The sequence below is a fragment of the Hoplias malabaricus genome, chromosome 2, assembly GCF_029633855.1.
Source record: "Hoplias malabaricus isolate fHopMal1 chromosome 2, fHopMal1.hap1, whole genome shotgun sequence".
NCBI lineage: Eukaryota > Metazoa > Chordata > Actinopteri > Characiformes > Erythrinidae > Hoplias > Hoplias malabaricus.
This window is the reverse complement of record NC_089801.1, coordinates 22074127-22098857: the sequence shown is the minus strand read 5'-3', so window position 1 is coordinate 22098857 and position 24731 is coordinate 22074127. Positions and strand designations below refer to the sequence as shown.

General features: G+C 37.8%; 3 protein-coding genes and 1 long non-coding RNA gene across 5 annotated transcripts; 1 reads left to right on the top strand and 3 right to left on the bottom strand.

The window, feature by feature from the left end:
* Nucleotides 1-1418: 1418 nt before the first annotated feature.
* On the bottom strand, nucleotides 1419-7466 carry gng10 (guanine nucleotide binding protein (G protein), gamma 10). The gene is made up of 3 exons (XM_066660851.1): nucleotides 7250-7466; nucleotides 4660-4787; nucleotides 1419-2031 (listed from the first exon to the last, which is right to left on the bottom strand). Exons 1-2 carry the CDS (start codon nucleotides 7328-7330, stop codon nucleotides 4662-4664), a joined length of 207 nt encoding a protein of 68 aa, XP_066516948.1. The 5' UTR covers nucleotides 7331-7466; the 3' UTR covers nucleotides 1419-2031; nucleotides 4660-4661.
* Nucleotides 2039-5758, top strand: LOC136686837 (uncharacterized). The gene is made up of 3 exons (XR_010800387.1): nucleotides 2039-2722; nucleotides 3316-3400; nucleotides 5286-5758. It is a non-coding gene; the product is annotated as an uncharacterized lncRNA (long non-coding RNA).
* A 930-nt stretch (nucleotides 7467-8396) lies between the features above and the next one.
* On the bottom strand, nucleotides 8397-11788 carry dnajc25 (DnaJ (Hsp40) homolog, subfamily C, member 25). The gene is made up of 4 exons (XM_066660849.1): nucleotides 11466-11788; nucleotides 10431-10583; nucleotides 9865-10335; nucleotides 8397-9069 (listed from the first exon to the last, which is right to left on the bottom strand). The coding sequence occupies exons 1-4, from the start codon at nucleotides 11733-11735 to the stop codon at nucleotides 8947-8949; spliced, it is 1017 nt and encodes a 338-aa protein (XP_066516946.1). The 5' UTR covers nucleotides 11736-11788; the 3' UTR covers nucleotides 8397-8946.
* A 734-nt stretch (nucleotides 11789-12522) lies between these two features.
* ythdc1 (YTH N6-methyladenosine RNA binding protein C1) lies at nucleotides 12523-24410 on the bottom strand. 2 transcript variants are annotated; one of them, XM_066651785.1, is made up of 17 exons: nucleotides 24198-24410; nucleotides 23285-23386; nucleotides 22885-23183; nucleotides 21973-22372; nucleotides 21107-21196; nucleotides 20134-20187; nucleotides 19954-20048; nucleotides 19680-19788; nucleotides 19302-19419; nucleotides 19086-19170; nucleotides 18351-18520; nucleotides 15575-15654; nucleotides 15160-15196; nucleotides 15029-15068; nucleotides 14056-14121; nucleotides 13800-13958; nucleotides 12523-13573 (listed from the first exon to the last, which is right to left on the bottom strand). In XM_066651785.1, exons 1-17 carry the CDS (start codon nucleotides 24223-24225, stop codon nucleotides 13352-13354), a joined length of 2154 nt encoding a protein of 717 aa, XP_066507882.1. In that variant the 5' UTR covers nucleotides 24226-24410; the 3' UTR covers nucleotides 12523-13351. The 2 variants fall into 2 exon arrangements, with proteins under 2 accessions (XP_066507882.1, XP_066507891.1); XM_066651794.1 differs by lacking the exon at nucleotides 21107-21196.
* Between the last annotated feature and the right edge of the window lie 321 nt (nucleotides 24411-24731).

The following is a 24731-nucleotide window of genomic DNA, read 5'->3' as shown; positions in this document are numbered from 1 at the left end:
ACCATGGGCTTCCTTTCATTGAGGAGCTCCCCATTAACTAAAGTATTTCAGGAAAGACCTGAGGGAAATGGCTGTGATGATTTTGCTTATTCTCTAAGAGATGACATATAATAGAAACAAAGAGGAACTTTATATGTAGAGTGTACTTCCACCTGCTTGTCTAACATTTTTTTCTGAAATGAAGGATATTAACAGAGTTGTGTTTCCTTTGCCACAGTAAGAGATGTACTCTTCTAAGAAAGGTTTAGACTAGATTTCTCTAGTTGTCGAACATAGCTGTGAGGATTTGTCAGCACTTCAGTCATGCGAATATTAGCAAGGTCAGAACTCATCTGAAATCATTAGATGGAGCTCCATCACTTCAAAGAATACCAATCCACTGCGTCACAGATCAGTCCTGCAGAGCATTATCAAATACCTTGATGACACTTGACATAGAACATGATGACCTCAAGCACCCATGCAAAGTTTTTATTGGTCAATGCTTTTCTAAGGAGAGTGTACAAGCCGTGTGTGAGGGCATATATATAAGTAGCTATATTCACTCAGTAGAAGGCCTGTCCACAAATATAGAGTATACACTGTCCTTGACACTCAAGGCTGGCATTCGGAAAACTAGCTCGCAGAAACGGAAGTGAAAATTTCTGGAGACAGTTATCATTTCCTCTGTTTCTGTCTGTGCCATCTTCCTTCCATATGAGGTTTGATTCCTTCTTATTCCTTTTTTTTTGTGTGAAAGCAAGGGAGGTTTCCTTTCTTTCGACGCCTGTTGGGTTTATTTCAAAATAATGTTCAAGTGTCAAAAAGATGTCATTCAATCCCTAGCTCATGTTTGAAAACTGAGCTGCAAAATGTGAAGTCTTAACTATGAATATATGTTCATGCGATCACCCACTTAATCTACAGCAGTCACACCCTGCCATGTTTATGTTACAGTGATGTGGAGTGTAAGAGCCCCAGACATAATGCAGAACCAGAATCATTTACTTATTTCAATCGTAGAGGTATACTTTAGAAAGCTAAAGACTAGGTTAGAAATCAGTAGTGTAAAATGAATTATGGCAGTTTGTGGAACAGAAATAAAACATCATATATATATATATATATGTGTGTGTGTGTGTGTGTGTGTGTGTGTGTATAATATGGGCCTTTCATGAACTATAATTTTGGCCAAACCCACATTTAACTTAGTACAACCTAAAAACTGACTTTGTACTCTGTCCACCCTAGTTGTTCTTGCCTTGCCACCGTCCCATGAAGCAGGGAACCCACAAGAAGGAAAGAACAGCTGAAAAGCTAATGAAACCAGAGCCAGTAAATGTAAGTAAACACAAGAGTGTGTTTATGCAATGAAGAGGGTGGGGGCACCACCACTGTCTTAATGTCCAACACATCAGCACAGATAAACAAAGACAGCATCCAGCAAAAAGACAGCAAGAGATATATCAGTTTTTTAATTCCAATGTTTGCTTTGTTTCCACATAGTATTTACAGCTAAAATGATCCATAACAAACATTTTTAGTTAATGCATAGACAGTTTTGTCCAGAGCTTATTCCTCAGTCAGTCAGGAACTTCTTGATCTCTACTCTGTCTCAGAATCTAATAATTATTTCACGGACTTCCAACAAATTTACACTGATTTCCAAAGGTGGTCTTGCTTTTGTGTCTTGGCGTTTCTTTGCGACAGACAGTGAATCTCTTCCATGAATTAATATTTTAAAAATAACATTTCAGAAAAATACAAATTGACATCATTTTCTCTGATCCTAAAAGCAAATGATCTGCTAAGATTCACATGGAGTTTGAAAGTCTGTATCATCATCATCATCAGTCAGGAACAAAAATATTCAGATAAGAGTTCATATATCCCATAATATTACACAGTTAAAGTACAACTGCTTAAAGCACATATTTTCAATTTATTCAAAGCTGTAGCTGTGAATGCAATAATAAATAAACATCTTATAAAAGAAATAAAAAAGCTGAAGCTCTGTAACAGCACATATCCAGGAGTCCAACATCAAGAGTCCTGCAGGGGGAAAGAAAATAAGGAAGACGGTTGTCAGGTTTTCCATTTTTCAGTCATATTTTGGGCATTCAGTTTCCAGTCCTGACCAAAAGACTGGGAAAAACCAAAGTTACTACAGCTCCCCTCTGAATCTAAATATAACCCCAAAGCCACAGTATCTTTAAATCCAAAAAGAGAGAAAAAAATAGCCTTTAGTCTCTCTGGTCAAGAGCAGAAGTCCTACACTACTTCCTAAAAGTGTCTAAAAACAAGTATCTTTTTTTAGACGGATTCGCCTTACTCCTTCACACAGCTTTATACATTTCTGCAACATCTCCGGAAATAACTGCCCAGACATCCCTTTAAGAACTTCATTACTGTGCAGTTTATGGAGTTAATGCACATAGTAACATGGTCCCTCAGAAAAGCAAAATGATCGCAATATTAATAACATTCGATTCTATCTAATCATACTGGACCTATGCAGATATGATGTTTCTTGGTTACTTTCTTCAGGCCACTGCACCCTTCCCCCTAACTCTCCTTCTGTCTCCAACTTCCTGTTGATGCAGTGAGTCTGCCCAAGTCACGGAAACCTCCTAGTGCTCCGGCCAAACTCAGCACAGAGCCGACCGGATACGTGTCCAACTCTCGGGGATATAAATACCCTGCGGTCCCAGCTGTGTGTGGCCTCTGAGAAATTCCAGGTTGGGTAAGCTAATGTAGCGGGAAGGAAAGAGTTCCAGCCGAGAAGGAAATGAGTAAATGTTCTTTGATTGAGATAATCAATGTCTTAAAGTGAATTATTATTTTACAATAGCATATTGCATATTAAATGAACAACAATGAGCCCTGTCACTTTTGTTTAAGTAGTATTCCCACTGAGTAACCAGTACTGATCCATATGAAGCTACTGCTCTGGTGCTAGTTTAGCTTGTCACTCAATAGGATTGTGCGAACCGATCAATCTTCGCAGCATCCCAAACACAACTTAGGATGATTTAGTTGTTTGTTTGTCTATGTTTGTTTGGCAAAAAATTCAATTGTGCACATTTTATCCCCTCAGTCCAAATGTAGCAAGTCAGCCATGATGTGTTTGCAGCTTAACGTTTGCTAATTTCATTTTTTAATGAAGCTAAAAGGCTAATGTAGCTCTAAGCCTTGCTTATGTCGTTCTAACACTTTTTGACGTACAGTTACCTATAAAAACAAAAAAGTACAAAGTTATGAACAAAATTCTGCCTCCAAAATGGCTGCCATGATTTTTAGCTATGCTATGGTGTCTATTCCTCCTCTTTTCCCCAGACATATCCTCTTTTTCGGGACCTCAAAAATGCGTCTAAATGGGATTTCTAGAAAATGATGAGGGAGATGAGGAAGACAATGTAAGGTCAGTATCTGGCAAAATTTGAGGTTTAACATTGTAGATGGTGGGTTAATTATTTGGCAAACAACAGGTCACTTGCCCTTTCTACATGTTATAACTTTTTTTATTATTATATTTTTAATAACATGTTTAATAACTATTAATAAACAGATTTAAACTATTTATATACCTTTATAAGTGACGTCATTCTAAAGTATCCAAATGTAATAAATTAATAATCTCTTATTCATGTGTGGGAGCATTTCTGTGACCCACAAGCATTTACATTTCTGCTCTATATTTTACAAACCTGAAAGAATGAGGCTGTGAATTATATTAAATACAGTGTTGTTTTTATCAGTCAGACCTTTACATGAAATGTAAATCATCATCATCATCATCTTTTCCGCTTATCTGAAATGTAAATATTTTTCATAAATGTATGGTTCCCAGTTTCTTTATCAAGTATATTACTTGGTTGATAAAGTGTTGTGCTTGCTTTTAGTAATGTTAAAAAAACATCACATTTAAAACGTAATCGAGTTTGTTTAATGATCATGAGTTTTCTGGTGTAAACGAGTTACTTGCCCATAATTTCAATCCAAAGCTTCAGTTTTGTAGTTTGGAACAGATAATAACAGGGGTTCAATGATCAGAAACTCTCTGAAACTGAGGAGCTGAAGTGTATTTTTATAGTTTATTTCCTACTTATTTACAAGTGACATTTTAAATTAATTTATTTATTTTTGTTTGTTTAGGGCCAAACGCTGAATGGAATGTAATAGGATTATCTGGCCATAAAAGAATTTGTTAGATGTCTTGTTTTAAAGTATTTTTAAATATTTTTAATTAAATTTCAACGACATAGCTGCATGGTTTGGATTCATCTGTCAACCATTTATTAGCAGTTGTCTTACACATTTAGCATGTTACTAACTGCTGAGGTACATTTTTAGGCTTCCATACCGCATTAGCGATAGCTTCCTTAGCTTCATAGCTGCAGTGCAAAAAGAGAGAAGCAAACTAAAGACATGAAACATGTCTTGACTGATTAAATACATTTAGGTTAATGGTAAAAAATGTTGACAGATGCACTATTGTTTAAATCATGTTAAAAAAAGGGGCTAAAACAGTGTGAGGAATCTTGTCCGAGGACTTTTATTGTGCTTCATGGTGCTCTTGTCTGAGCAGGAAATTGAACATTGGTCAGCTGTGTGGAGGGCAGAGTTACTACACTCCTTTATTCCTGAGTAAATTAATGTGAATGAAAGATAGTACATTACCTTTAAAAAATGGAACATGAGCGTGGCTCTCTGAAGGGATTGCTGCCTGTTGGAACACCGACCAGCAGGGCGTCTTTGGTCGCATTCTGGAGGCAGTACTGCTGGAGCTCAGCTGCTGCCTGAGACACCTAACCCAATCACACACACACACACACACACACACACACACACACACACACAAACTGATGAATTCCAAATTTTTTTGTGTGTATATTGCATCAGGCTCCATGCACATTTAGATGGTAAGGTTTATATATTTTTGATGTTGACTGAATGTTTTTTTTTTTTTTTATTCAGAGCAACTTTTATAAATTAGGATAAAATGTTATTTTATTCTATAAAGAATAATCTTTTTTCAGTTCATATACACATTAAATAATTCCTTTTTGTTAAAAATACAAAGAGTTTTAATCCATCCCAATGTGTATGACAATGCTCCTTTCCAAAGCTCATAGAAACAACTAGGAGAGTTTGATCCTTGAAGGTTTCCAATAGCCTCTAGTGTTACTTTGTGATTTTCTGATTGGTTTTACTTAGATGGGGGTCTAAATGCTTATTGCAGATGTGCTATGATTGATTTCAGGTGCATTTAATAGTTTCTAATTGAATCTAAACATGTCCTACAGGAAACTACTGGCCTCTAATGATGAGAAGAATCAAAGCCCGCTTCATTAAGCCAGCTCCCCATAGGAAAATACATCAGGTTTGAAACCTAAAGAAACTCTGCTGTAAATGGCTTTCTTTATTCTAAAAGCAGGGTGAACAGGTTTGAGCTGCTTAAGGACGGATAGTAAGATATATGTAAAAGCACTTTTTTGTAACACCACAAAATGCAAACCAGGACTTTTTTCAGCTTAGTTTCATAATCAGCACTGTGTGGACTGAGCACTGAGAATCTTCGGCAATGTTTACATACTACTAAGCCAAAGAAATGTTTGGTTTTATACGCAGCCCTTACATTTGAAACTGCCTTGTAGCCTGGATGCATCAGAGATTCTGAACTAAACCAATGTGCACTCCTGTCTGAGGCACTTATTCCATGGAGAATACGCTGATTCATTTAGGGAATACACAGCAATTAGATTTTTCATCAAATCAAAGGTTAAAAAAAATACAACCAATTCTTTTTACAATTTGCTTTGGTGGTCTTTTTTGTGTTAGAGAATTATTACACCTTTAATGTGTCAATAAATGTCTGATTAAGTAAGTACACTCATAGAGCCTGTTAATTAAATATCTGACGTATGCAAATACTGTCTGCAGCCTTCCTCCAACTTTCAGGTGTTTCAAGTCAAAAACGTCATCTGCAAAAACTGTGCCCCCCAGTCAAATTACAATGAATATAAGTAGCATGCCATTTTTGGGGGACAAGAGTACAGTTCTAATACAACATCTCCAAACGTTTCTAGACACCTGCTTGTCCAGCTATGTTTTTTTTCACTTGAAATACAAGGTGCTAATTCTCTTCTGTGAAGGCTTGCTCTAGCTGTTCAAACACAGCCTGTGAGTATCCACAATGAGTGCCATAATAGCATTAGTATCAGATACCGATGTGGACTCTTCTCATAGGTACGGAATGGGCTTTATACCTCTGTTGCTGACACACTGCTATGGGATTTGTGATTTTAGTAGTAGTAGAACCTGCTTATTTTCAGGGGTGTCTTTAAGCCTTTTCACATACATACAATGTACTCACAGTGACAAGTAACTAACAAAGATTTCACATGTTGAACATTTGCTTCCTAACATTAAACAAATGCAGGGTGGTTTCATGCAAATAATGTGGCTGGATGAAATTTCATATCTAGAAACGGACGAGAATTACTTTTACTAGAGAAATTATATTTTATACATTGAGGTGTGGGAAGAGATATGAATACTGAAAGTGATATTAACAGAGATACATTACAGCCCACTCCACTGTTGATCCATTAGAGATATAGCAGTCTATGTAAATCTTCAGTCCATCTTAAATATAATTATGCAAATAGATGTTAAATGAACACTTTAATAACAATAAAAAATAATACAGACATTTTACATGTTCCTATACGCAATACAAGGCTTATAATTCATTAAATACATGGAATACAGTTTAGACTCTAATCCCTATAAAGGCCTAAAACTTGGAGTCCCACACAGCAAAATATTTAGTTTTATTTTAATATAAAACATTTGACACCGTCATTATTCCGAGACACTTAGTCGTTAGTTCAACATAGTGATTAATGCAAGGCACTAAGTCATTATTCTGACAGTGAGTCTTTATTCTGGATTCTAAATCATGAGTTTAGTAATTCATTATTTGAAATATGTCATTAGTTTGATAAAGTTAGTCATTATTTCAGGTATTCATTTTTTTTTACTTTTTGAAAAATATAAAGTCATTAGTTTAACACAGAACGTCTTTATTTAAAGATACGACTAGTTTAACATAATAATATATTTGGAAATGAGTCAAGTCAATTTTTCGATATAGTCGACGTACTGCTGCAAAAAACGAGATAAAAAACAAACACTGTTCCTCTCGTTTGCCTCAATACAACTCTAAGTAAACTTCTGAACACTTTTCTGTAGGTCATAGACTTACTTTAATCCTCTCGACGCTAGCCTCCAGTTTGAGCTGCTCCACGGTTCTCCTCATAGCGGCCAGGTTGGAGTTGGAGGACATGTTCTCAGTCCGGAATGAAGCCTGATTGAAGCTGGGAGAGAAGCTGAAAGCTCTGTATCTCGCACACTGCTGTGATAATCCGCGCCCGAGCGACGGAGCTCTAACAGAGAGGCGTCACTTCAGCCCGGAAAGAGGTGTGTTCTCTCTCCACCCGTATTGACAATGACCACGCCCACTGCAATATGATTGGCTAAGAGTTCACATGCATATATATGTTCTAGAACGCTGTTAGCATAGCATAGCGCTAGAGGGCGCCTCAAATTTACAAACGGATAAACCCTAAGTATATAAAAACACGGAAGTGGCCTGCAGGTTTGTACACACTGTCCATTCTCTCAGCTCCATGGACCATAATGGATTACTTTCTGCTTCTGCAGACTGCAGTACATCTGTGGCTCCGCATACTTTATTTCCCCTCTTTCACGTTTATGTTCAGGGTCCCCACAGGACAAAGTGCATCTACATATTTACATATTATACCTTGGTTTATTACTGATTTGTTCCTTTCTTTTCCTTAATTCATCATTACTTTCAATTGTGCACCAAGGGCTGTTTCCTGTTTCTCAGTATGAGCTGTGTGTGTGTGAAAGAGCTTGAGAGAGAGATGTGTGGGTTGCTAATGTTTGATAACTTAAAGGCTATGTTTAATCCAAAACATTTTTATAAACTTTATAGAATGATTCTTCACCATTAGTTGTCTGGTTTGTTGGCACACTGGAAAAAGATCTGGCGTTTGTACGCAGCCCTGGCTCTGTAAATTGGAGCTTTTTGGTCCAAAATGACGTAGTCTTTATCTCTGTACATTGCTGGCTGAGCCATGCTCGAGAAACTGTGTGGAGGCATTTGGATGGTGAAGATATCTTAGAATATTGGAAAGGGGTTGAGGATATTGCTCTCTTTCTGTTCCATAGGTGAGTAATATTGATTATTTTCACTTTTTCAGATATAACTTTACTTAAATGTGGAACTGACTCCAAATTCAAGAGACCACTACATTTCCACAAAGTTCAAACAGAGAATAAAAACTTACAGAAAAGTTAAACTTCAGCCACAAAAAGAATCAATGAAGGGAAGTAAAAGGTGGGTGCTTCTTAAGAAGTGGACAGCGAATTTATTGCTTACAATGTGCTCAGGCCACAAATCATGTTTAACAGTCTCTTATTTTATTTTTAAAAATATAATATTCCATTGGCAGGACACAGAGGCCAACCAGTTAAGACAGACCCAACCACAGCCTCTTCGTACGATCAAAAAGGCAGAAGCTGACGTCAGTGAGGGGTCAGCTCACTGCTCTGCTCGCTAAACAAAACCAGAGCTGCCAAAAACTCCAAAACTGACCTTAGGCGTGCTCCAGGGAGCTCTTCATGGACAGTCAGAGTGGACAGCTCAGTTACAGCAGCCTCCAAACAAATGTAGCAACAACCCTCAACTTAGAGTCTTGTTATTATCAATGAAAATCTGTCAAAAGTCTTGATATAAATGCACATAACCGTCTTTTGTAAACATGAGCGAATTGACGCTACTACAGACACACACACGCACACAGACACAGACAGGCGGCTTGATATAACGGGATGCATGTCTGTGCAGAAGCAGTGTGTGTGCGGCATGTGCGGTCAATCGTCAATGAAAGTGATTCGCCCAGGCCCTTCACTTTTCATCCATCTCCTGTAGCGCTTCCATCGTGGGTCCATGGCCATTTTCATCTTCATTTCCTCCTCCTGTTCTTCTCTGTACACCTGGAAAACAGAGAGACTTGGTTAAAGTCATAAACAACAGGAAAGTTATTTAGTTACACACTGTTTTGACCTGCTCTGTGCTCTCTTTATAAACAAACTATTTTCCCAGCTGTAATTTTAAGGTAAAGATTTCTGTGGTGAGTGGTTAAAAAATTAACTAAATTATCACACCATTCTTTGAAATGAATCAAGTTTAATCACACGGTCCCTTCGTAAGACTGAAGGTTTTAATAATGGATATTTAAATGTGAAATAAACAATCAATGAAAGATCAACAGGAAAGAATTATAGTTATATTTTTAGCATCTACAGATTTTAAAATATAATCAAAAAAATAAATTTAAAATTCTACCACTTTCTTTTTAACTCTATTATAATATCTCAGTGTAGTTTTGATGACCTTGAATTAGTATTTCTTAAAATAAACAGGAGCTCTGCGTGTGCACATTTGAGAGACAGAGAGAGAAGGAGGAAGGATCAGAGAGTACTCAAAAGTGGTGACGCTGTGTTTACATCCCTACATAAAGTAGCTAATATGTCACTAGTGAATAATGGGAGGACGTTGCAGCTAAAACGATTAAGTTAACAAGATCCCACACTTGTTAATACATTAATTTTGACAGCACTAGTAAACGTCTACAGCCCAAAAACTGGAGTTAAATCCACAAACTAACGGTGCTAACAAAAATGTACATTTTCTTAAATTTAATCACAATAGATCATAAATGAATCCAGTTATCCATTTCAAAATCCATACAGTTAATTTTAAAACACCTGACACGTGTTCAAACCCACCTCATAGTTCTCCTTTATCCACAGTTGCCGCTCAAGAAAGGTGTGTCTGAGGTGGTCTTCCAGGCTGTCGAACTGGGCCTGAGACATTTTCATGTGTCTGCGGATGATGTAAAGCTTTTCCTCCTCTCCATACTCCTCACCGCGCAGATGGAAGCGATAGATCCAGGAGCAGTACCACACCACATATACACACAAGTGATAGGGGAACAGAATGATCTTGAACAGCAGGATGTCAGAGATGTTGGGCTTCTGGTAGCCCCCTTTGATATCGATCTTGTTCTTGATTATGTCTCTTATGATTTCCTCCTCTTCCTCTCGGATCTCCTCTTTGGAGCGCCGGTTCTTTCCCTTCTCTTTGGTGCGATTTAAAAGCCCCTGCTGCTTCGCCAGCTCGGTTGCCTGGATGCGATATTTGGGGACGGTGGTGAGATAGTTGATGGCTTCTGTGTAGCTGCTCCACCAGCTGTAATACTACAGAATAGTAAACTTTTAGCACGAATTTGCTCTCAGATCAAAACCTTGTATCACATTAATGAAAACTTCATTAACTTCATTTAGATAAGTACCTGAAAAATTGAGATGGCACACACAGTGACAAGAATCACTATCCTAACGTCCACTTTGGGTGCTAGCCTTCTCCTGTAGTAGGTGTAATAATGACTGTAGTATTCCTCGGGGTGGTCCAACATGTAGTCATAGTCCCTGCGTGATTCTTCATCCTGAAAGTAGTAAAAGAACTGTCACTATTCCTCTCAACATGTTATTTCCCCCAAGCTGTGCCTTTGTGTTGGGGAGTGGATCTCCCAAATCTTTTCATTTTTCCAAGAAAAAGTCAAATTCTCACATGCACACCACAATCCAACAGAGACAAGGAGAGAGAGAGACAAACACACACATAAACACTATTATTCTCCCAGTCTTTGTTGGCCCATCTGTGTTGACTAATTCTTGTTCCACAATTAAATCTAACCCTAACTTAAACAAGTCAAAATGTAATTTTTGGCACTCTTTCATTCTAAAACACTCTGCAGTATTTAAACACAGTCTGTTACAGTCTCCTCTGTGGGGACTGTAATAATTGTTATATATGTTTACAAAGGAAGTTTGCATAGAGATTACAGCAAATATATTGTTTATAGTGTTTATGAGGATATTTTCAGAGAGTTTACAGCAAGTTTTCAGAAAGAGTTTATGGTACATTTTCAGAGAAAGTTAACAGTAACTTTACATTTACAGTTACAAATAAACTTAAAGCTTAGAGAATGTATAATTGGTTTAGAGTACGTTTACAAAGAGTTTATAATAAACAGTAAATACAGAGAATTAACAGAACGTTCACAGCTTAGGGAATTGACAGTAAACACTTTGTAAGCATTACATTTAAATTCTGTAAACTATAAGAGTGCAGGAAGGTTAAAATAAGTTTACAGTATGATTCTATGTAATTTATTGCGAGTTTAAAAAGTTTACAATTAGTTTATGATATGTTTATATAGTTTACAACATGTTTATACAGTGTTGTTCTTGCAGCGCTTTTCCCGTTGTATGTGCGGTAAGTTTATAATCATGATTACAGCCAGTTTAGAGAGTCTTTTTCTCACTTTAAGAGTCTCGTAAGCAGTGGCGATGAGCAGGAAAGTGTCCTGGCCGCTCTCCTCGCCCTGGTAGCGGTCAGGGTGGTATTTTCTGGCCAGCTGGCGATAAGCGCGTCCAATCTCCGCTTTCCCCGCGTCTCTGCTCACTCCCAGCACATCGTAACAGCTCTGAGTGCCGCAGTAAAGGCCCTCGATCAACGCGTCGGTGGGCGCCACAAACACGTTGGAGAAGCACAGCAGAACCGCCAACAAAGCCGAACTTACGGCCGCCGCCATGTCAACGCAGCGTACCACTATCGCGATATAGGTGACGTCAAAACCACGTTAACCAAATGCATCATGGGAGTTGTAGTTCATACGATTGACTGTAGAACTACAGTGACGGTAAGTTCAGATTCATTTCACCGAATCGATTCTTTTTTTATTGAAATATTGATTCGCAAATCAAATCAAGAATCCTTCAGGTTAGTTTTAGAAATATACACTAATCAAAGGAAGGAAAAATAGATGGAGCCCTAGTAGTGACACCGTTTTATAATAAATACAATTATTGCAAACAGCTAAGTAAGGCATAGGAAGAGCATTGATTATGTACCACGCGGAGGGGGCACGTCACCAGCAAGACATTGTAATTAATAATAGTTACATTTAAAAGGCAAGATAGGACTGACAATGTGAATTTGCCTGACAAGACATTGACCCAATATGAGATCAATATGTTATTTAAAAATCAACATTTGTACCAAACGTACAACTGCTGAGTAAAAGCAAGTTAGATACTGCTCATATTAGACTGAATGGGAGACCTAAATAATTAAAATCATACACTATTCAGTCACGCTGCAGGTTTAATCTGCTCACATTCAACACTGACTTCTTTAAAGGGTAGATTCCTAAATGAAACACAAGCTTTAATTAAAAAGTCTTGGTCTTGTCTATTATCAATTTGGGGTTTGTTTTTGTGCAATTGTTATTTTTCTAAATAAAATAATTTTCCTCTATTATTTATTAATAGTAATATTCCTGTACAATCTAGTCTACTTTTGAAGTTCAGTGATTTCATGAAAACACCACAACTTTTCTTTCCTTCATTTTTTTTTTAATACAAAAGTTATCAATCAGTAAAAGACTTTTCCAAGCAAAAATGTCTCAGCACGTTGCTTTACTGACCTTCATAACATTAAGCCTTCCATCACTGTGGTATTGCTTTTCTGCTTTTTTTTTAATATATTTTTAAAACCCCAAATTAAATATTTGGAACATAAAGCCAGATAAAATTACTGACAACTGCTGTGCACAACTGTCCTGTTCAACAGTCCTTTCAGAAGCTATGTACAATAACATAAAACAAATACTAGCACATGTGCACGGGCTCAAACCTTTTTGGCAGAGACCTTAGAGCGCTGATTAACAGTGAAGACGGAGGGAAGGCTTAGATTTGTCCTAAAACGGAAAAGAAAAAAAAAATCCTAATTCTCCTCCTAGTATAGCGAGCCACAGTGATGCAGCAATGCGGCTGGAAGATTGTTTGATTAAAAGGAAATTAGAAAGAGACGGGATTTTTGGTTCTCACAGTAGAAAACACTGCATGCATGATACAAACGACTATTAGAGCCAGTAAAACAATATACATATTTAAAAAAGAACACTTAGAAAGGAACAGTTCGTCTTTTTAAAGTACAGCTCAGCTTTATACAAGAACAACAACATAAAGACAACCTAATACATTATCTACAAAAAAAAACAGGACACCAATTTTGCCTAGTTTCAGGAGTAGAGAGTATTTCCAGAGGAGAATTCATACAAACAGAAGTAGTCAGAGGTCAGCTAGGCTGTGCCCTCAAAAGCGAAACACAAAAAACAAAATAGAGGGGACAAAAATATCTGCGGTTCTATCTGCGGTAGCGCCCTCTCTCTTTTTCTCTTTCGCGGTCTCTGAGCCGGTCTCTCTCACGGTCTCTTTCTCGGCCACGCTCTCTCTCTCTGTCTCTCCGTGCGTCCCGTGGCCGATCTCGCTCTCTCTGTCGTTCTCGCTCTCTTGGGCGACTCCGCCGGCCGCTCACCACTGCCTGTGTTCGTCTCAGGAAGTCGTCCACGCGCATGTCGTAATCATGCTAAAGATATGAACAGTTAAGAGTCAGTCATTTTCAGTTTTAAAAACTATGTAAAAGGTTTTTTTGTCTAGCTATCAAAAGTAAATAAATAATAATAATAATAACAACCTACAGAAAAAGCAATAAAATAATCTATTAGGTCATGACGTGTTCAATATTCCCTAAATAACCAAGGGTACACACTATGTACTATCACTAATTCTAATTGCTGCCTGTGATCCATTACCAGACTCGATGAGAAGGAGCGGACTACCCTCTTCTCCCTGAAACGAGCATCATGGGGCATAGGATGATGGCCGGAGTAGGGAGGGTGGGTCTGGGGTGGTGGAGCATGGTGCTGGTAATACGGGTGATGGGGAGGCTGCTCTATGCCAGGGTAAGGAGCCTTTAGAAGAACATAAAAGGCAGATTTTTAACCAAACAAAAAAAAGAGGACAGATCTGAAGAGAAGTGCTAAAGGATTCACATTCATCAACACTCACCATTCCTTGCCATGGTGGAGGAGGCCCAATATTGTGATGGAATTCTCGCATATAATCATTATAAGACTGCAGAGGACACAGAAAATCAAACAATGAACAAGCTTTTTGTCGTGATTACTTTATAGGATTTGGTGTCATTAAAGTGATTCGCTGCAAATACTGCAAAAATAAATACATAACTAAAAGAATAAAAAATAAATAAAATATAGTTTTCAGTCACAAACTAAAAGGTATTTAAATGAGAAATGTGGGTGCTATTTACCGATTGCAACAACATGCATAATTAAAAAGCAGCACAGACTTTAATAAAAAGCATATGGAGTGCTACGTACAGCCAAGTGATCTAGGTTTTGGATTGTGCATTCGTATTAGGGCTGAAATACTTGGGGAAAAATGTAATTGGGATTTTTCTGACCAATATGTGATGGCAATTTAAATTGCAACATATTCCTTTGGCTGCACCCGTCAGGGGTCGTCACAGTGGATCAAATGATGCGCATTATCGATTTGGCACAGTTTTAGATGCACTTCCTGATACAACCCTCCCCATTTGTCCAGGCTTTGGGAGTGGCACCACAAGGCGACGCATTCCAGTGGTTACGTACACACTCACACCTGTGGACAATTTTCAAAGCCACCTACCAATGTGTTTTTGGACTGTGGGAGGAAACGGAGTTGAGAACTGAGATATCCTGCTTTGTGAAATACCACCTAGTCCTGTTTTAACAACCATGACCACCAACAAGATTAGACATTAATTCTGAATTTTTAGGGCAATACTCTCACTTAGTTCTGTCACTGGCACTATTCCGCACAAAGTGTTATATTTCATCTAAATAATTGTTATAAACTCTAAATGGCCAATTAAAATGGTAAGATAATGCAGGCTAGAATTAAAATTGCAGTTCTTTGATTTAATAACTGATTTATTTGATTAAATGCACATTACAAACAGTGATATCTAAATACTCACCCCATTGAGAAAGACATCTCTTCTAACTCCAGAAAAGCGCCTGTAGAAAAATTCAAAAGGTTAAAATCCAGCTAGAACTTCCTAATAATGACAGTGAATATTTAGATTTTAAATGACCATGAAAGGCACACCTGTCCACAGGTGGGTTGCGAGGGTCTTGCACAAAACCTGAACAAACAGCAAGAAGATATTTACCATATTTAAGTGCAATCGTATTTAAATAAAATAAAATAAAAATAAAGCCCACAGGATACAAAGACAAAAACATTGCATGTTCTGTTTTTCTTTTTCATTACTTTTCATGATAGATGGAGCATTAGAAATAGGATGGTTCAAATATATATATATATATTGGCATGCATTAGGAGTGCTGCTGTAGTTAGCTGTATTTAAACAACTATGTTTAAGTACAATTTTACAGAAACAATTATTCAATTTCATGATATTCATCTTGCTGGATAGTAGGGAATATAAATTCACTTTGTTTTTCCCCTTGAAAGAATCCTTTGTTCTCACAATGTTTGGAAATGGTTGAGAGATATTGACCTGGTCTCTGGGGGAACTCAGGAGGATAGTCAATCCTGGGCCGCTTCCTGTTGTGTATATCATATTCCTCTGGACGACGCCTACATGAATCAGGCATGTTAGTACAAAACCTTGATGAAAACAGATTCATATAATGTCCCTCATTTAAAAAAAGAAAAGCTCTAATAAAAGCTAGAGAAAATGTCATAACCCTTCATTACTAAAATTGCCATAATTGGATACATTTTTAATAAAAGTAAACCTACAACACTTTTCATCATCAATTCCATTATATATACACCATGATCTTTAAATAAAATGTTGGGCTATGAATATTCTGATGTGTAATTTTTCTATGGTCTGCAGTTCAGAAGACAACATGGGGCCAGAGAAATGTTCAGTGGTAACAGGAAGTATTACATTAGCAATAGGATAGTTTTCTGCATTATAATATTTGCATTGTAATATTATCCAGGAATAGTCCCTACACTGGACATTTTAACATTGTCAACAAGCTCAGTAATTTAAAATCAAATATCTGAAAGCAGCGTGCTTCTATACACAGATACCTATTTTACTGACTACTCTGAGCCGTTTGCCTCAAAATAGTTTACATTGAGGGTTGTAGTTCAAATTCATTTTCCACAACCGACATTTTAATACACTACTATAATAGCTGCATTCCTTGAATGCTAAATGCAAAAAAACAGTTATAATATGCATGCACAACTCTAACTATGCCTTAATGCCAAACTCTGACTGGTAGTTTAACAACAGATATACTTAGACTGCAACTAATATATGGGTTTTATCTTAAAATGTGAGGATGTTCCCTACTCCAATAAATCCAATTAGTTAAATAAATGAGGCAAACGGCAGAAAGCTACTCGCATAAAACAAAGTCTCAGTAAAAGACCTGTTCTTTATTAAAAATGGTCCATATTCTATCCTCGGCATGTCTGTCTGTAATGTTTCCAGCCTTTTCTTTTTTGAAATAAAATGACTGGAAGTCTACTGGGCTACAAAAATCACCTAACCCTCCAAACAGACCTGAACTGCAATGTAATTTTTTTCGTTTTTTTTTTTTTTAACATGGTCCCACTTTTAAATCCTAAATTTAGGGTTTCTATTACAAAGCAGTAATATAACATTATGATAACCTGGGTTCTCAAGCCACCAAAAAGTCATAACCAAAACAAAAACTAAAGGGAAAGGAAATAAAAAATGTAACAAATATTCTGTTTGAAAGTGTGACATACCGCTTTCTTGTAGTTTTGTGACTGTTAACGATGTCAAATACTTATGATAGCAAAAGTTCATACAACAGTCCAGCTTACGCTTTAGCCGTACACAGCCACAAACAACATTTTACAGGGTTTCGGCCTGGTAAGGCGGAAGAAGGGGGGGACGATAGGGTGTGGTGCAGTCCATTATTTTTGAAATCATACGGAAAAAAAAAAAAAAAAAAAGACAAAGAGGAGCTCCAGCCCCTGGAAATAAACCACAAGGTGAAACCCCCCTCCCAGTGTTTTTTTTTTTTTTTAAATGCTTCTCTTGGGGTACACAGTCCATGGAAGCCTCTGCGAAACATGTGTGAGGGAGGGGGTGGTGAAGTGGAGGCGGGGTTTCCTGCTACCTTAAACCAGCTCAGTCCATCACAGTTGATTTGAACATGACCGTCTGTCTACCTACCACCAGGTGGGAGACTCCAGGGGAGGAGCACTCTAAACAAAGGGGACAGGGAATGGGGAGGGGGGGTATTTGTCATCACGACAACATCCACAGTCCTTCAGTAAGGGTTTGGGAAGTGGGGCAAAAACTGCAAACCATGAAACCTCCTTATAATGCTTGTGTTGTGATGATTTTTTTTTGTTCAGTCCTTTTATTGGGGAGGGGACCATTTGTTTTTCCTTCTGCTTGAGTTAATACCCCGCTTTTCTGGGACCATTTTGTGAGCAGCAACAGTTCATATACAGCAGTGCCCTAAGGGAGAGTCCCTGGCATCTTTTGAGTCCATAGGCACTGCAAACATGATGTAGCGACAGATGTGCAAAAACATTGAACTGGCCTATCCCTCTCCAGCAGTCGGTAGAAGAATACAATTGGTTTTCCTCCCTCCCTGGCTCTCATTTTTCACTTCTTTCTTACTCTTTTCACTACACTTTGCTCACATCTATTGGCATTCAAAAGATCATGCTTTTTTGTTTTGGACAGGGCAGGACAACCAGTGAAAAAGTCCCAAAATATGCTCCTCTTGAAAGCATTTTTGTTTAAACAACCAACGCTTTCTGCCTCTCAAATGGATGCGTCATCTTCTGCTTACATATTATGGCTCCTTTTAATAGAGTCCCATATATGACTGTGTCTATCCCCCTTGGATATTCCTGAAAGAAAAGGCTTTGGGAACAAATTTAAACACAGACTCATCTACAAAGAGAATGCACCTCATTACTGCCGCTACAAAACAAATAACTATTGGCAGGCTAAAGTGAATGAGGAGTTACAGTGGGAACTTAAAACTGCCGTGCATTCATTCAGTAATGATTATATTACGCTCTGAGTTCTTATGTTGGTTTTAAAATTACACATCACCATGAACATTAACAGCAACAACAGAAAAAACGCCAGTTGGATGTGTGGGCTGCAGCTCTGGTAAGCTCCGGCTGGCTCGTTTCGAGGCTCTTCTCTGAGGCCGCAAGGATGAAGAAGAGTAGGAAGGAAACTAAACAGGCTTCCTTTGTGCCCTCACGTGACTGGGACACATGAGCGCACTAGCAGTCCAAAGAACATTTCTAACCTTCCCAGGTCTCGAGGGGCAGGCTCTCTGTGTGGGGGGCGACCCCGGGAGCGAGGTTCTGAGTGCATCCTCCTCTTGTGGCGCATTTTGTGAATAACCTGATACAAGTCAATGCTCTCATCTGGAGGGAAGAGCATGCACAGCTGCGTCCCGCACTCCGGCTCGATTTCCTGCAGTCAGCACCCGTCCAGGTAGGTGACAGAGGTGCAAACAATAAAGAAAGAAAGAGAACGTTTGTAAAAATGCACAAGGCACGGCCACTTCTACAGTACAATCACTTCATATTTATTATTATCCTGGTATAATGTTCTGCACAGATACCATTCTGAAATGTCTTACCTTACTCAAAGTTTGATGCTTTTCACAGAATTAAACATTTTGGTACCATTAATTAAATGTGTAATATACACACACAATTTAGGTCTATAAGGTACCGCTGCAGGTGTTTTCAGTATCTAACTATAACTAATTTTAACTTCAAACCAGTTGATATGCCTTGATGAACTAAATTATGGAAATATAACTTTTTGTTTACAATAACATGTACCTGCATAATTACTATAGCATCTTAGGAAGTCCTGGAATTTCCTTCCTTTAACGTAGCACAAATAAAATTGTAAAAATTGGCAATAATATATTGATATTGGAAAAAAAAAAAGAAAAGGATTTTGGTATAATATTCAAAGACACCTGTAACATAGCAAATAAGAATGGTTTCACAGGTCAAATGCTAACCTGTCCATCACGTCCAATTTTCACAGGCTTGTGCTCATTCCAGGAGTTGGCAAGGTGTGCTGTTTTCGTGAATGGTAACTCCCTCCTGTAAAGGAACATGAATATGAATGTTAATTTCTAAATAAAACAGGCGGAAGGTGCAAGTAATTACGTCTACTCTACATGACCTGCATGTTAAATATGTGCTGCAATGCGCAAGTATAAAAAAAGTAGTACCTGCATATCCAGTCGATTTTGAAGACTCCTCCAAGCATCTTTGCGTTCATGCCTGCAGGCAGGACCCAGTGAATGGGAGAACCTCCGTGATGAGACTCAGAAGAAAGCCGAGCAAAACCTGACATGAACACAAAAGGGACATAATGCTAAAGAAGGAACAGCCATGATAAAATATTAAATACAACCACTAGACCTGACAACACAATCCAAATTAACAGTGGCCACTGAAATTCTTAAAAAAATAATAATGGTTTACGTGCAGATTTCATCACTATATGCAGTTTCAATCAAATATATGGCTATTATTGAAAGCACAATAATGCTTTCCTAAAAGAGTATTTACATACCATAAGATAAGTCTGGTCACAGCTGTCTTACCTTGAAACTTCCCACTTTCTCTTACAGAGAAAATGAGGATAACACTTCTTGCTGAACGAAATGCAGCATTTAGCTTCCTCTCATTCACAGGGAGAGTGGACCATACTCCCTAAATAAAAAAAAATAATAATAAAAAAAAGACACCATTTAAACTGTTCATTGATAGTCATGACGCATGCCAATACAAATCCCCTGTACACAGCTAGTTCTGATTATTTATTTATGATAGTGTATATGCTTGCATCAACAGTATGAAATGTGCAAAACTTTATACCTTTGCTTTAGCCAAAGAAACATTCTCGTGGTTGTTGCTCTTTATCAGAAAGAACCTGGCCTCCCTCAGGATGTACTTCAGCTTGCTGGTTTGATCTAATATTAGGAAGAAACCTCAAAGATAAAATATTTTTCTATTGCAAGTCACAGTTTTCTGGGCATTTTTGAGAGCATTACTTACCTTTCCTCACAGCTCGGACTGAGGAGGGCAACTTCTCATGCTTCTTCTCAGACCCTGAAAGAAAAAAAAAACATTATGCTTTATACTGTGGTATGACAGTGATGAAACGAAACCATGATTCATTTAAAAAATGGCCACAAAAGCCTTATTAGCAAAGTCCAATGCTTTAACTTCAGTTAAATACAGAAGCTTATTAAAGACAACATGGGAAGGCTAGAATCCCTAAACCATGCAAATCAAATTTAATTTACCATTTGACAACTTTCAATCTTGTTCGGTTTACTGAGGTCTACCATGACTTAAAGTCATGTATACTTAATAAATATACCCCTTACTGTCAAAATTACTAAAAAAAAAAACAAAAAACAAATTTCAGCTGGTTTACATGATTATGCATTATTTATGCATAAAATGCAGCTCCCCACATTTCTCTATAACAGAAAAAAATGTGACACTGAATCTTCATAGACGATTTCAAAATCCTTAGAAATAGACGCACTTTTTTTAATGACACCACAATGCAAAACATTATACAGTAATTGGTTGTTGGAAATCGACACTATGCTAGGTAGCCAACGGGTGTGCAATGACGTGATTGTGTTCATTCATCTACCTGTAATCTGACCTGCTCTGCCACTGAATGACCAGGCTGACCTATACTTCAGCTCTACTGACAAAACCTATGCCTACTTTTTCATGTTTCAGAAATAAGCAACTCTGTCTTTCTGGTTGACTGTGTTGACTAAAATATCTCTGATATGGTCTTGTATTTGAGAGATTATTAAATTGATTAAAAATTATCTAAAACATCTGTTTGAATATAGTCCCTGAATAGCAGGGCAGAAACAGGTCAGCTTACACAGACATAGTCATGTGACACAAAGTCATATGTCTTCCAAGAATAATTAGTGTCATGAATTAGTATATAAATTATTTATATACATATATTGAATTGTTGCGGATTAATTAATACCTGTGTATGATTCTGAAGCTGAGCTTCCACTTCTATCAAAAACGATTGGTGATATCCCTCTAGCGTGCTTCTTCTCTTTTCTTTCCTCATCTGAACAGTAAACGGGAGAACACGTCCCTTCCATTAGATTGGCCAACTTTGTTATATATAAATAAAGGACTGCTCTAAATGACTCCTAGCTCTGCTTTCCGTGAACATCCAGGTAGCGACCCATAGTGAAAACTTCAGACAACACGGGACAGTTACAGCCAAAACATTACAGCAGGGTTCAACTTCCTACTTCTTCAAATGTATGCAACTTACCAAACGCATCAAGTCCTGTTTCTTATTTGTGCTGGTGTTTTTAATTGAACACGGTCTGTAGCTGTGGTGCCCACAAATAAAAGTGCCAAATGCAGTCAGAAAAATCCAAGACTATGTTCTTTGTTTACACAAAGTTCAGCAGAACTTTCAGCTGATGTCTGTGGCCTTATGGATAATAATTTAGAGGTATATATTATTTCCTACTTTAAGAGCCCTCCCTTATTTGAAATTAGGGTCTAACTATATATACCGTGGAAAAATAACACTATTGAAAATCTATAAAAATCAGCTTCAGCAATTCACATCAGACCACACTGAACGAATACATGTCAATTATCAAATTCCCTTAAATGATTTCAGGAACTTAAGGAACTTAAAAATGTCCATGCAAAATACGCCATTAGTTTTAAATTTAATTTTTGCAGTATCTATTACCAGACCACTTGTATTTAAAGAGTTATCCTTGGCACTGGTTAATAACCGAGTTCTCTGAATCTATGCCATTAACCACCCCACTCCTTGACTGGAGATAAGCAGAGTCACAGAAGAAGACTGCAGCTTACCTGAAGCGTCGGATCCCGATGCAGAATGTACAGACTCTCCATCCGAGAAAGAGACAGACTCTGACCGCGAGTCACTGGCTTCGCTGCGTGTATCATAGTCATTCTGTTCGTTCCCTTCCCGCTGGTCACCGTCCTCCAGCTCATACTCCTCCACTTCCTCTTCTTCCACTTCTTCCTCCTCCTCTTCCACTTCCTCTTCCTCCTCTTCATCATCATCATCCTTCTCTCCTTCTTCGTCCTCGTCCATCACATCTTCATCCTCCACGTCGGAGCGGTTGCCCTCAGAGGAACCCACAGAACTGCCCGTCTCCTGTTCTGAGGCGTATTCCTCAGATCGGGCTTCTTCTTTGGAGGAGCGACTGGCCCTATCCACACTGCCCTCACTGGTTCTCCGCAGCTTCTGAAAACACAGACATGTATTCTTTGTTAAAAAGAAAAAAATAAATAAAAATAAAAGAAATTTGATGCAGAAGGGTCAAAATTCATTGCCTTAGTTAATGGCACAAGGATATTTTCAAACTACAGACTGCTTCCTTGTTAATTTGTACAAATTACAGTATGTAATACAACTTCAGAACTAACAATTGTTCTGCTAATCTATGAATCTGTCAGTTATTTTATCACTGCACTGATTTATGTAACCACTTACATTTATAACACGGTTATTCACATAATAAGTCAACAACCTCATCTGATATAGAGGTAAACTGGCATTATTTTATGACAAACAAGAACACTTGCAATTACATATAATCTGTGATTTCACCATAGGTTTAAAAACCCAGCTCAATAAAAAATAACAGAATACAAAAACAGGAGTCCAGTTAGGAACCTATAATACAGGGTACAATGCTGCTGATGTTCTTTTTAAAAAGATCTGACCACATCTACATGGTTCACTGCGTCACATACCTCATTCAGTTCTGGCATTAGTGGTTTGATCCTCCTCTGTTGGTCTCTGCTGCGGTTCAGAGGTTTCTCATTGTGTCCTTTGGACAGATCAGCCCTGGACATTCCTCCTCTGCCAGAATGGTTCTTTCGGTCATCATAGAAGTCTTCGGGCGGATGTCTTCCTCTCAAACTGGTGACCTTTTTCCCATTGGCTCCTGTGGAAGTTGCTGACCTTTTAACTGGCTGTCTGGCTGAGTGGCCTGTAGACCTAAGACGCTTTGTGTCATGGCTCTCGCCACGTTCATTTTTCCTTTTGGACCCTTAAAGGTAGGAAAAAGCAAATATACAGTCTCACACAACATGAACTACCTTCATAATGTTGTTCTTCCCAATATCTGACACCATAAAAAAATAGAAATACCTTTCTTTTCATTAACGCTGTGTTCCCTTTCTGGGTTGTACAGCTCATCATCTTGGTCTGGCGCATCAGTTAATATGTCTTCAAGAACATTAAGCTCTCCATCTAAAAGAATCATTTTTATGTTAGTGAAAATCTAGAGCTGCTCTAGACAAGAGTATCTTATATTCTTTTTTATATTTGTGTAGGTTTAATACACAAAAAATAACGGTCAAAATTAACTTTATACAACCATATGACCATTACCTGACAAAAATAACCAGCCTTTTCAGTTACTGTGCATTCACTGCACTGTCATGATATTGCGTTTATAATGAGTGAAATACTTCGTATAACGCCAATGTGAAGTGGGCGGGGTTAAATGGCTCTAGTCTTCAGAGATATAACGCTAAATATGCTGATTCTTGTGACATCACAAAATCAACTATTATAAAACCTGACTTTTTTTAAACTTAGTTTTCATATGAGGACAGTTAGTTTCTGTTTTAACTTCGGTAAACGAACGACTTCAAGCTCTCAAGGAAATGGGAAGGGGAAATTTGGATTTTATTAGGCCTGTTAACGCTTGTTATAACCACTTCGTGTAAACGACCAAACAACACGATTTACAGTACACATTACATTAACGTTATTAACATGTAAAATATACCTTTAAAAGAAATCATACTAACTTAGATATTACATATCCAACGCTGTAGTGTTAGTAGATAACATTAAAATGATCCATAAAAACAAACCGAGTAGACAATGGCTGTTGAGTTAGCTTCATGTTCTAATTCCTCGTTCCACCTTAAACAGCGCACTAGTAGCATGTAACTGATGTACAGCTTCCGCAGAACTGCAGTGCTAGTTAAGGTGGAACGGAGAATTCGAGTAAGAAGCTGGCGAACAACGGCGCTAATAGGGGTTTCTGTACCTTTGTCGTCTCTTCTGTCGACGGCCATTTTCGGCTCTTTCCTCTTTTTAACGGAAACTTTCGCCTTCCTCGTTGTTTCTCCTCGTCTAGTGTCTTTATTTTCTAGACGAGGAGCGACCTACACTTAAACAATTAAAGTAATTTAACTTACTACACGCAGAACGCTCTTTGTTGCTGCCTAACCGTGCCCTCGTCTAAAATGGCTGGAGCACCTCCTCCTACTGCGGGCAGCAACGGGGTTGCCAGATTGAAGATAAACACGTACACTCTTCTAGTGTATAAACAACAACGTGTATGTTAATATGGTTAAACATCTGATTTTTGGAGATGGTTTTAAATGCCTCAAATCTACATCACAAAAAGTTCTTGAATCCAAATATATATATATATATACTGATTAATTTAACTATTTTGTTAATGTTAATATTGTGTGTTAGATTTACTTTTTATATTTTTAACCAGTATTTTAAAAACAGTGAACAAAAAGTGATATTCTGTAATGATTAATTAAGTATAAATATATAATAATTTATA

What these genes read in the sequence shown, in the direction of transcription:
- gng10 (XM_066660851.1), bottom strand. Translation starts at nt 7,330, where the DNA reads ATGTCCTCCAACTCCAACCTGGCCGCTATGAGGAGAACCGTGGAGCAG. An exon ending in CTAGCGTCGAGAGGATTAAA is followed by an intron (nt 4,788 to 7,249) that starts GTAAGTCTATGA and finishes TGATTGGGTTAG; the next exon opens with GTGTCTCAGGCAGCAGCTGA.
- dnajc25 (XM_066660849.1), bottom strand. Translation starts at nt 11,735, where the DNA reads ATGGCGGCGGCCGTAAGTTCGGCTTTGTTGGCGGTTCTGCTGTGCTTC. An exon ending in CTGCTTACGAGACTCTTAAA is followed by an intron (nt 10,584 to 11,465) that starts GTGAGAAAAAGA and finishes TACTACTTTCAG; the next exon opens with GATGAAGAATCACGCAGGGA. An exon ending in GGATAAAGGAGAACTATGAG is followed by an intron (nt 9,070 to 9,864) that starts GTGGGTTTGAAC and finishes TCTGTTTTCCAG; the next exon opens with GTGTACAGAGAAGAACAGGA.
- ythdc1 (XM_066651785.1), bottom strand. Translation starts at nt 24,225, where the DNA reads ATGGCCGTCGACAGAAGAGACGACAAAG. An exon ending in AGTCCGAGCTGTGAGGAAAG is followed by an intron (nt 20,049 to 20,133) that starts GTAAGTAATGCT and finishes TCCTAATATTAG; the next exon opens with ATCAAACCAGCAAGCTGAAG. An exon ending in TGAGTTCCCCCAGAGACCAG is followed by an intron (nt 15,197 to 15,574) that starts GTCAATATCTCT and finishes CTGTTTGTTCAG; the next exon opens with GTTTTGTGCAAGACCCTCGC.